We start from the raw sequence: 12,414 nt of genomic DNA, 5'->3' as shown, positions 1-12,414 counted from the left end.
AGGCAGAGGGTATATGGGTGGGAGCAGCGAGGTGTCTGACGGTCTGCGGTTTACTCGGCCACTGTAAAACAGCAGCTCGGTGAGCAGGGGTCGTTCTACGGAAGTGAACTAAACCGCCGTGAGAGTCAGCATCCTGACTGCCACCATGGGCTCCAGCAGAGTGATGGAGCAGAGGGGAGGGGGAGGGGGGGGGGGGCAACAAAGGAGCAGTGGATGTGAGTTTGTTTACAGAACTCTCTGTTTCTATGTGGTTTGACTTATGCAGGTGTAGGAAATTACTGGTTTTTAACACAGCGTAACCCACTACTCATATTTTCTCTGATGCTACACGAGAAAAAACTTGAGAGTTGGGATGTTTCATGCCAGTTTGCTACAGTTTCAGTACTTATTAATCACGAACACTCACAGATGATGACAAGAGTCTAATTTTTGACATGATCCTGCAAGAAACATGGCCACTTCAGATATTGTTCTAGGATCTGGCAATGAAAGTCACCTGCATCTGAACTACATCAAATATTTGAATATTCATATCTTTTTGTGTCAGGATTGGTCTCTTGGGGCCAGCTGCCTCCTTTTTATGGAGCTCAGGCCGTATTGGTTTTATTTACAAGGATAGTTGCAGCGATGACAAGGGAGGAGGGATACGCGAGACATGATTCAGGTGGGATTCAGTCATTGGCCAACAGGGAAAAGCTCCAGAAGAAAAGATGGGAGCTACCACACCATCTATGGAAACACACAATCCTCCTTTGATTTGTTAACTGAAGTCTGTGTTTTAGTCCGACAAAGGGCCAAAACAGTATAAGCAGCAAAGAGTGAACAGAAGGAAGACAACGAGGACATGATTTTTTATGTTAGACTGTAGATTTAGTTTCGATTGCTTGCAAGGTTGAATCCATTACTCGGAGACCTTTTCTTTCACATGAATCCTGTTCATGAATATGTTGCAGTAAACAGCAGGGAGGCAACTAATCCAAACACCCAGAAACAGCCAAAAGTCTTGGCTTTTGTTTCTGTGGATGAAGCAAAAACAAGCCCTTTTGCTCTTTCCAAAGGTTGTTAGAAGGCATCAGAGGTGGAGTATTGCTTGGGTTGTTATGCGACTGCATCACTGAATCAAGATGAAGCTGTTAAGGAAACATTTAATGGCCATGCCAGTTCGTCTTAAATGGGACTGCTGGCATTTTAAGTGAAGCTAGGCCTTCTGCAGCTCGTTGAGAGCCCTCAGTGAAACTATTACCCTGCCATCAACCCCCTCTCCCTCCAAAAGCGAGTGCAATCAGCAGTGAAGGCCGACAAGCTGCTACCTCCCACTCTCCTTCTCGCCTTGCTTGCCGTCATCCTTATTTTCTTTCTCTGCCTCCCACTCTCCTTTCTCCCTCTCCTTCTCTTTCTCTCAATCTTCCCCTCACTCCTTCTCTCCAGGAGCGAATGTTTACATTTCTTGCAACAGACTGCTTCGCAGGGCACCAGAGTTTATTTTGCAACCTGTGGTGATGGCTCGCTTCCTAGACAAGAGCTGGCAGCCTCTTGTTGTTGATTCTTAACATGTGTTCATCCGTTCACCTCCACGGCGGTGCGTTCCTCCCTCCTTTTCCTGAAGACCCTCAAGGTTTCTCGCCATTCAAAGGCCACGTTGAACCATTTGACATCATGCACTTTATCGGCCTCCGGGGGGCTGTAGGAGTTCTCTTTGAAACTGTGAGGAAATACAACAAGTCTACTAAGACTACTCTCAGGTTACTAAGCGGTACTTACCTTTCAGCACAGAACTGTTCACTAGCTGCTAGGCCAGTTCAAGCAAATTTATTTTTTATTGTCTGTTTTTGCCATTCAAAGTTGTGCTCTTTGCTACAGTTGAAATGTAACAACCCTGTAGGGACCCCTCCTCTACTAGTGCATTTTTTAGTGACTCCACTTTTACTGAAAGTCCTAATGTAATGTTTCCCTTTACCCTACTGCTTTTCATACTTTTCTCTGCTTTTGTTCCACATATATATATATATATATATATATATATATGTGTGTGTGTGTGTGTGTGTGTGTGTGTGTGTGTGTGTGTGTGAGCATGATTTTATCAGATATGAACTCAGACTGTCTGAAACAGGGAAACCAACCAAATGGAATGTGTGCTTTCTCAGTTTAGTCATCCATTAAAAATGACATTTGCACCAGACGGGCCTGAAAAGTCACATCGCGTGTTTTTGTTTGAATCCAGCCACAGATTGAAAGATCTATAGCGGCTTTGGGAAGCCAAGTACTGAATGTTGTGTTTGTTTACTGACAGGTCATTCAGTTTGGGGCAGACTGCAATCAGGATGAGTGCACTTGCCGTGATCCGGACGCTGAGGAGAACAAGAGCAAAGCCAAGCGCTTGGAAGGAGGAGGAGGTGGAGCTGGAGGAGGAATGCAATAAGATGGAGGCATGAAAGAAGCTGAACACAGTCAAACCACAGACTATACACCACAACAAACAAAAATATTCATTTTTTAACATTTTATAATGTGAAGAATGCGATTGAAGTCAGACTTCATACAATGAAAGGCCATTTTATCATAAACGATCTTACTGTTAAAGGTATCAAATATGAGTCATGCTCGTTTAAAATGTGATTCTCGTGTTCAGTGCAGCCAAATAACAACCACACGTGGATAGAATGCTTTCCTGTCCTGTGAAGAAGCTAAGGGTTATCCTCACCGTCGGATGTGTGTAAGAGCAGAAAGTGATATTTTTGAAAATGGGAGCCTAACTGAGAAAAAACACTGAGGTCTAGTTCAAATAGGGTTAAAAAGCAGTTTATCCACCGCTGTACAAATCAAGTCATCATAATTGGCTCAAATCACTATTGTAAATGGATTCAAGTACTTTTCTGGACTTGATTAGCCTTGGGATAAAGAAACCAAAAGAACTGGCTGTGCCTGATAATTCCTCAGTACACGCACAGTCCTTACAGTAAGGGCTACTGCTACTAAATTTGTTTACTGTAGCATCCAGCTAGATGAGATATATTAGCATCTCATAGAATTTAAAATCATACTGAAGCCAAAACACGTACTGGTTGATATTTCTCTCACTCATGCTGAATGGCAGTTCAGTTTAGTTTTTTTTTTTTTTTTTGGTTTTGTTTTTTTAAGTCGTCTGATGGCTGCTCAAAACCAAATGTGTCAAATCAGTCAAATCGAATCTAAGTCAAATGGGTACAGGAAAAGAGGAGTCTAATTTCTATCCCCCTAGACAGAAATATTACCTCAAAACCACATCCCTTCTGTCCTCATGGCAGAACAAAAACAAAATCCTCCCTGATACTGAAATGATTTTTGATCTTCATCATCATCGTGCATCAGATCCTTCTGCAAAGCAGCTCTTTCTGACATATAGTTGTTAGGAATGTAAGAGGATACATATCTGTAAAGACTAACATGTATAGACTAATATATTTGGATCACCTAACATATCTACTACATCACGTATTAGTTACACAAGTCAACACACTATTTATATCATCAATCCAGTAATACAAACATTTATTTGTACCACACAGCATGTGCACAGGGCTTGCCAAAAGTGTCATGTTTTTTGATTGTATGTACACAAACAAATCTTGTCGGCTGAGATACGTCATCCATATCTAATGTCATTTTAAGAATTGGAAATGAAAACAAAAAAAACAGAAACAAAACAGCAGGATCAAATGCAACAGACTGCATAATGTGAACACTCGCTTGTGAAAGTGGAAATTCTGAAACATCAAGAATTTCTACTGAAACACGTCATGTTGGGGTGCTCCACAAGTCAGTGGACAGGGAGTCCAACTGTAAAGCTGCCAGAAATATAACACTTTTGGGAAACCCAGCCATAACTTTTGTGTTCAGAGGCAGTTGTGAAGTTCAACACGGGCGTCAACTTTCTCCTGTTTGCATGTTTGTATGTCAGAAAGGTTCTGGTATCCATTAGCAAGAAATGATGAAGTACCCTATCCAAATATTGTATCTATAAAAGTGTAATCATGTTCTTTGTGATATTTTACAGTACTTTATGCTCTATATGAAATAAATAGCAACTTTATATCGACCCCTATCATTTGTTTGTTGGCTGTTTATTTGATTTATGTTCATTTGCACAGGATGTCACCTGTGTACATTTCTGTGCATCTACACTTAGTTATTTGGACAACCCACAGAAAGAGGCTGGCTTTTAATTTGAAATGACAGGTTTGTGTGCACTATTTGTTGTATTTTATAATAACTGAACACCCAGCTCTAGAAACAGCTCAGGTACTATACTTCCATGGTTTGGAAAAAGAGAGGAATTTAACAAGTGTCTTGGCTTTTGATAAAGCTTTCTAACAGTCTGAGTCGTTTTTCTAACTGACCGGAGTAACCACAACAACCTGTAACTTCACTTTCTATCACCACGGTAACTTGACGGTAATACTGGAGTGTTCATATTTTTTGTCCACATGAATTTAAAACCATTTCTCCTGACACGTGACTCCAGGCTCCAGGAGCAATCGGGCCCCATAAGATGGAGAATAACAGTCAGAAATGTCTATATATCCACTTTTCATAATAGATTCTTTATTGTTCTTTGAAGTAGCAAAGATCAAAGTGAAAAAGTTAAGTTTATGATGCCACATATAGTATAGACAGAATAATATCATGCAGATAGTAGATGGCTGGTTGACATTTCCCTCAAAGTTCAGGAGGTCTCCATCTTGTTGCCCTACTCATTTCATGTTCAGTTCCATTCAATAAGTTTATTTTGTTTGATAAAATTATATCATAGTCTTTTAATCAACCAATCATGTACAGTTCATGACAAACGTTTAGTCCAGTTTAAACCAGTGAAAAGCGTCTTTAGATCACAATCAGATCACAGGAAGTAAAATCTTCTGCTCTTATTTTGAAACTGGAATCAGTGGATTGAACTGATTACAAAGACTAAGCTACACAGCAGATATTACAGTACACTGTCTCTACTAAAGCACACATGAATGTTGTAAAATATCACCTGTTGTACATTTATATACAGAATTAAAACACAGTACTGTGCTAGCATGTGATGCATTTATGAAATACTTTGCTGCCTATACAAAAATCTACAAGCATTTGTTTTAGTATTCACAGATGAGATTTGTTTAAAAAAAAAAAAGATAAAAGAACAGCTAATATGCATTTTGCATTTCTCTGACATCAATCTCCAATATGGCCACTGCACAGAAATAAAATAATGTAGAATAATAGAACAGATTAAGTCAAGTAAAAGTAAAAATATGCTCACAATAAACAGACTATTAGAGAGAAAGTCAAAAAGATCTACCGTTTTTGCATGAAGTTTAAACATATAAAAGCAGCTGAAAACATTAAGACACTGGTAATTTGCAGGTTCAATACCGAATTATCACTTTTAGTTCATTGGTTAGATTAGGTGTGGTGTGAAAACTGTAAAATGATAAAAGAAAAATACTGTCAAATCATTTTTGGCAGATTTAACTGGACGTAGAGATAATGAACCGAGCTGTGATGCCTGTCATTTAGTAAAACTCCTTTATAACAGATTCCTTTACAAATGCAAACTATCAGTACTACATTCAGCAGGTTATATCGCTAAAACCTCATGATAATGCTATGTACAAGGTTTATTTTGAATGTCTGTACTACTAAAATAAGTCCCAGAACACCATCCTCTGTTATCTACATAGTGTTATCTTTATTTGACCTTTCTAGTAAAATCTCTTTAGCTCAAACTGCTCACTTGTTACATCATCAAAGTTATCCACGTTTCTCATAGAAACATGGATAACTCTGTCAAATACTGGCTTTGTTTCCGTTGCCGCTACATGACAATTCCTCATATATCTTTCACTGCATGAGAGTTTCAACATGTCTGAATGAGTACTCGTCCATGAGGCTGACTTCATTCAAAATATGTCAAAAGAGAAGTGATAAATGAAAACCGCACGTCTGGATGTATAAGTGACTCCAAGCAGTCAAGCAGCGCATACAAAAAAAAAAAAAAAAAAAAAAAAAAACAGCTTGAAGAGGCACTTGAGCCCGTCTTCACCTGCTGAGTGTGTTGCAGTTATTTAAAAAAATGCGAACGACAAGCACCAGAAGCTGTGAACCACTAAAATATTTAAAAAATGTGGTTGGAATGTACCAGTGAAACCTAAACTACGATGAATTAGAACTGTAATTTTTTTTTTTTCCGCATCCAGTCTCTCCTTGGTTTGTTTTTCATTTAAACTTTCAAAGAAACCAAGCACTGATTTTCAATAAATTTGAGCAACTAACTGTATCCAGGACGCCTACAAAGTCACTGCCACTATTGTGTTTTGTTTTGTTTTTTGTTTTGTTTTTTTTGTTTGTTTTTTGTTGTTTTGTTTTGTTTTGACCACTTCTTTGACATCAAGAGTTGCCTTTTATCAGTTTTTATTATTTCTAAAGATATGACCAAGTTTGGATTTAAACAGGCACAAAGGAGCTGATGTGTAACCCTTTATGTCCCAGATCTGACCTTTTAATATCTGACTGAATATGAAGAAGCCAAATGAAAATACTTCCTGACCTAAACTACACAGTAAAAATGCTCTGTTTCAGTATCAAAGGTGTAAGAAGGAGATTGTTTAGTCCAACAAAGAAATAAAGTGAAATAGAATGCATGTTCTTATATTTAGTTCCACTAAGATATGAGCATTTACTGAGGCACAACTGAGGACAAAACAAGATGTAAAATACTGTATATTTCATTATTATACAGTCTTATACAGCAGTGAAGAAGGACCAATTAGAATTGATGAGGTATTAAGCAAGGAAGGCTTTTACTGTGAAGCATCTGCAGAATGTGTCAAGTTTGTTTCACTTATCATTGCATGGGAGGGATGGACCTATGTTATATAATATTATATAATTATCAGGCTTCAGAGACCATCTCCTACCTGGAAGCCCTGATTAGACTTTTGAATACATTTACCAATAATGTGGTAAAATAGAGTCAATAGCATTTCAAATGATTTTTGGCATTTGCTTATGACACCATGAATACATGTATTTTTACATATATCTTATAGAAATAAATGAAAAACCTGCATTTTATTTGCTTCTTTGTTGGGTTTGACAACTCCTCCCATTTTCCCGTGCACATCCAACATGAAACCTTAGAATACCTTTAGAGCTCCTTGGGCTCGCCATAGTCGTTATACATGACAGTGAGCGTCTGCTCGTCACAGGCCTTGTGTACGTCCTGGCCCATGTCCGACCAGTTCAGCCCAAAAGCCTTGGTGTCAGTGTAACGACAGGACAGGAATTTGAGGGACATCCTGCGAAGGCCGATCTTCGGCTCCTGGAGGAGACCCTTACACCACGGGGACAGCTCATCTAACTGGGAGAGGATGAGGCTGGCCTTCCTGCAATACAGAGGATGTAGATCTTTATGACATCCACAAAACTCAGTTCATTCAAAAATATAGACAATCAGATCAATAACAAAAGGTTTTTTAAAGTGACATTAAAGGAGCACTTTGGAGAGGAATCAGGATACAAGGGAAGGTTGAGCAGAAAGACCAACAAGCTCACCACAAGACAAAACACATGTCACACAATGTCTGCAGAGAACAAACATTACTCACATTCATCCTGCTCACAGTTCTGCCTCTATTAACTGCTTCTTTATGCTATATGTCTATATATGTGCAGTTACCCGGTCTGACAAGGTGGCACAAAAATTATAGTGGACAGCTGGATTTCCTCTGCGGCTCCCCCAAACATTTTCTCTTTTTGTGTCAGCTATTTCTATTCAAACTAAAACACATACCTCTACCAAGCCAAACCACCCTCTACACTGGTCTTTAGAAAGTGTTTCTGAAAGTTGTTAATATCAAAGAAGTCAAGCAGCTAGTCAGCAATCAGGAAATGCAGTGAACTGTGGGAAACGGTTGTTGCCAAGGGCCTGAAGGAAGGTAGGAATCTCAACGTTGATGCACATCAGCCGTCAGATACACTAGACTGTCTACAGTCCATAAATCACACTGTGGCTCTGCTGTTGTTTTAGAATGACATCACCGTATCACAGAACCTAACACCGACCCATCCACCACTGCTTCTTGTCTTCTTGAGCTCGCGGGGTAAGGTGTACCGTTACTGACACATTCCATCTTTAACCCAAAGCACACAATGGCTGCTGACAGTGGAAAAATGAATGAATGAAGAAATGAATGGTCATGGCAAATGAAGAGCTGGTCCTGTGGAGGAAAACAGGCTAATGGACGGCAGTAATACTGTGGAGAGGCAGAGGAGAGACTATGAAATGCTTGAACTTGTCCTTTGGCCAAACCAGGCCAGCTGAAAAATCACCTCCATTAGTAACATGATGCACAGAGTTCACATAAATACATCTCATAGGGACACCGAGTGCAATAAATAACCATTAAGCCCGATGCAGCCTGTTTGGCCCTTGTAGTGAAACCTTGTCAAGTGTTTGTCTGAAGTCAGAAAATGGCAGCGGGAAGAGATTTCATTCATTCCACACACAGTTTCTCCCCATTCTTCAGCCAAACCAGCACTTTTACAGCGCAGTGTCCCCGTTCTGCCAAGCCACAAGTCTGCTGGATGCACCAAAGTCACCAGAGCCACAGCACATTATACTGATGAACTGATGACACATCAGAGCACCCAGGCTACACAGTCAGTATGCACCAGTTAAAGCAGCGGTTCTCAACCTTTTCCTGGAACACCCCCTCCCTTCAGAAGCTGAAATGAGTTCATGGCCCTTCTTCACCCCATAATTTTTAACAATCATTAACAATAAGGGAAGCAGCTGATCAAAAAGGATCCAAGTTCCAATTTAGTGAAATAAAGGTATGACAGCATAAACAAACAAACACTTTTTGTTTATTTTCCCTACATAAATCATATTCATTTCACTCCAGTACCTGCCCTCCATTGAATTAAAGGAAATTAATAATAGGCTGAAATTATTCATTTTCCAGTGCAAGTTAGGGTACAAAATGTGCAGGTGAAAGCAAACCATATGTTGTTTTTATCATCATAGTCTCTCACCTGGTAGTCATGAGGCAGCTCTGATGATGATGTGGGACGGTTGGAATGGAAATGATGAGGAGGAGGTTGAAAATGACGAAAACAAAGATGACACGGAAAAGGGAGGCGATGGCAGGGAAAGTAAGCAGGGAGTCGATGAAGTCCATATTCTCACTGGTGATCTCAAAATGATGGTGATGATAAAGGTAATGGTGGTGATCATGTCAGACACATGTATTTGTATATGTCAGGTTTTCCATGTGAAAACAACTAAAGACAAATTTTATTATAGAGATTGACAAAGAAACCAGTGTTGTCTAAAAGGGTGACATCACCCAAATTACCGAAACAAAAAAAAAACAAAAAACAAAAAAAAAACAAACAAAAAAAAAGATCAAAAGCTCTTAAACAGCTACTAAACCGACTTTTATGGTGAGATTCTTTTCTCAACTACTGTTTCTGAGGCCAAAAATGAAGTCTGACCCGAAGGGCTCAGTCGTTAAAGTGTTCAAAACAGGGAAATCTGAACATCTACATGTTCGTAACAAAGGGGCAAACCCCATCCGCTAAAGAAACAAGCAATGTCTCTTCTTGAAATATTCTTATAACAATATTTTTGTAAAGCATTAGTTATAATATATGTCACTCACTCTCTCACACACACACACACACACACACACACACACACACACACTATAGATATATGTGCTAATCTGTTGATTAGCAGTTTGCTCTGGATCTGGACCATGCTCCTAAATAAACCAAACAAAAGAAATAGGCAAGAAAATCTGTTTTTTATTTGTAGCTTGTGTGTTCAAGTCTCTGTGGCGAGCTAATATCCTCCTGTCCAACACCCATTCAAACGATAACCCTCAAATCTTTTTTATTCCTGATTTCGTCAATTCTTTGGTGCTTTGAACTTAAACCTGGTGCTGACCGACTCTCTGTAATAATAAAGACACTGCGGTCTGTAGATCCCTCTACACTGTTTCTTACTGACTCCAAGTCAACAGCTGTTCTGTAAACATATAGCACATCTCCATATTTCCTGTTATGTGTTCATGTTATTCTGGAAAAGAACGTATTCTGAGCGCTGCAATAAGCCACAATTCCTTTCAAATCAGCCAAACACATATTTCTGGGTTATTGTTGGCATTCCTCTCTAATTTGCAAACCATTTTACATATAGAGATACACGAGAAGCAACATCCTCTCTGCAGATGCCCGGCTAATGCGTGCTTTGCATATGTCACTCAATTGTTTTTGGATTCAGAGTATTTTGAATGTTAAATGTACATATGGATACTCAGCAGGACAACATCCCCTCTGCAAATGCATGTCGACAGAATCATAACAATTTCAACAGCTTCAGCTGTGTTTTTTGCTCTGGTAGAAAGACATAATAATTTTAATGATGTCAGTCCTCTCGGACAGCCTGTCTGCAGACAAGAACCCTTGTGTTGGTATTGGTAGTGTGCTGCCATACTGTCATTCATAACATTTTTCTGAAACCTCTTTATGTTCCCAATATTTTGCCACAGATTTCAGTGGTTTGAGCAAATCAGGATATTTATTTGCTTTAAATATAGAAAAAAAAATGCGGTTTGTTATGCTTTCATTTGTCAGGAAAGCAGAGGAACATTTCATTAGTTCCAAACAGCAACGGTTGTCACCATAAATCCTTGTGCATGTATAGGAGCGGAAAATAATCTCTGAGATACAATGTGTATGCCCCTTAGAAGAAACTCTCACCCCAGACTGCACACACACAAGCAGCCAGTTAGATATACGAGCATAGACGTTTCTAACATGCACATACATAAATTCATATGCAGACATGGTCACATTTAAAGGCATACGTTTGCATGGAAAAGTGGAAAAGCATGCGCATGCACACACGCTCATAAACACACAATTGTAATAGTGTGAAAAATCGTAAAGGTAAAAACAATTATCAGTGTATCAAGGTCTGACCTGCTGGGGGTGGGGGGCAAGAAGGCAAACTGGCACAACACACCTGTGCACATAAGTGTATGCACAGTCTTACATCACAGCAGATGAAAGGTCGATTCCTCACCATTGTTAGGAAAGCTGGTTTGTTTGAAGGCAGAAGTAGAAATATGTGTATTTTTAATCTGCACATTTCCAATAGTACTGTAATAACCCACTTTTAGACTGCATTCTTTAGCCTTTTTTTTTTAGCTCAGTGCTGCAGTGAAAGTATTATTGTTCTGAAAAAAAAAACAACTTCTTATTTAATTTGACGGTAAGCAGTCAAAGCAGCTCCCTCAGATCAGGTAGGTAGTCAAGTAATCTCATAGCAGCGTATACTGATATTGATAATGGGGCATTTTTACAGGAAATTTATATCAAAGTATGTAATACTACTCAGTATCACAAAAACCGATAAATCACTGCTGGACGAGCAGCTGAAAAGCACGTCTATTTTAACTGTGTGTATTTTTGTCCTCTCAACTATAAAAAGTCAGAGAGCAAAGTAAACAGTCTGCTGTGATTATGACTATGATTTCCTGAGAGAAATTCCAACCATAACAACACTTATTATCGCAAGCTCTCCTCTGATTAGAGAGACGGTCATGTAAAAACAAAAAGAAAATTGAAAAAAAAAAAAAAAAATCAAATATTTTTCAGTGCATCAAAGGGCAAGGAGTCCAACCAAGGACATAGTCAGGACTGCAATGGCCATGGATCGAGGATTTTCTTTCAGCCCAGCCAAAACATCTAGCATTTCTAAGTCAACAGCCAAGCAGCGTGCCTTAAATGATGGGTACTCCCCTGGCGATGACAAGGCCTGGCCCTCGGGAGGAGAAGTGTCAAGCTTTGGAGAGGCAGCCTTTCGGTGAGTTTATGGTTTGAGTTAAAACATCACGCGATGCTGCATGAAAAAGGCAACAAAAATGTCCTCCGGTGGGTGCCAACTGGTCTCGTCAGTGAGATTCGATATGTTTCTAAAAACAGCAGATCTGAATATCTGCTGCCACAAGAAAGATAAAGCCACATTTGTTCATTCATTTGTTTCCAGATCTTGCTTACTTGGCCGATATGAGTTTACATTGAGTCAGAGCCTGCGCAGAATTCTTGTTATCTGTATTTTGACTAGCTAATGAAAATCGAGTTTATTCAGTCCTCATTGTTTGTGGCAGAAAAACTGGGGAATTCTCTTCATAACAAGTTGAGCTGATCTGGGAAGATGAAGCTGTGTGTATGTGTGTGTGTGTTTGTGGTCTGTAAATGTACAGTATGTGGCTTGTGTGTGTGTAGGTTTGGGTCTGTCCTGTTGTTTATTGTTTGGCGGTACCACAGATCTGTGTTGTTTGGGTGAGAGAGGTATACTTCCTCTCAAGTGGCCAACGA

General features: G+C 39.4%; 2 protein-coding genes across 2 annotated transcripts in view; one reads left to right on the top strand and one right to left on the bottom strand.

Annotated features, from left to right (window-relative positions):
• pappa2 (pappalysin 2) overlaps positions 1 to 4,073 on the top strand; it is a 71,840-nt gene extending 67,767 nt beyond the window's left edge. Inside the window, exon 27 of the mRNA XM_041056027.1 lies at positions 2,291 to 4,073. Within this exon, the coding sequence (XP_040911961.1) occupies positions 2,291 to 2,419 (129 nt within the window). The 3' untranslated portion in view covers positions 2,420 to 4,073. The remainder of the gene's footprint in view (positions 1 to 2,290) is intronic.
• Positions 4,074 to 7,171: 3,098 nt separating this feature from the next.
• The window catches only part of astn1 (astrotactin 1), a 336,997-nt gene continuing 331,754 nt past the window's right edge, over positions 7,172 to 12,414 (bottom strand). Inside the window, exon 24 of the mRNA XM_041055289.1 lies at positions 7,172 to 7,409. Coding sequence (XP_040911223.1) covers positions 7,172 to 7,409 — 238 coding nt within the window. The remainder of the gene's footprint in view (positions 7,410 to 12,414) is intronic.

This window comes from Toxotes jaculatrix, chromosome 14, assembly GCF_017976425.1.
Source record: "Toxotes jaculatrix isolate fToxJac2 chromosome 14, fToxJac2.pri, whole genome shotgun sequence".
In the NCBI taxonomy this organism is placed as follows: Eukaryota; Metazoa; Chordata; class Actinopteri; family Toxotidae; genus Toxotes; species Toxotes jaculatrix.
This window is presented reverse-complemented; position numbering and strand designations above follow the sequence as displayed.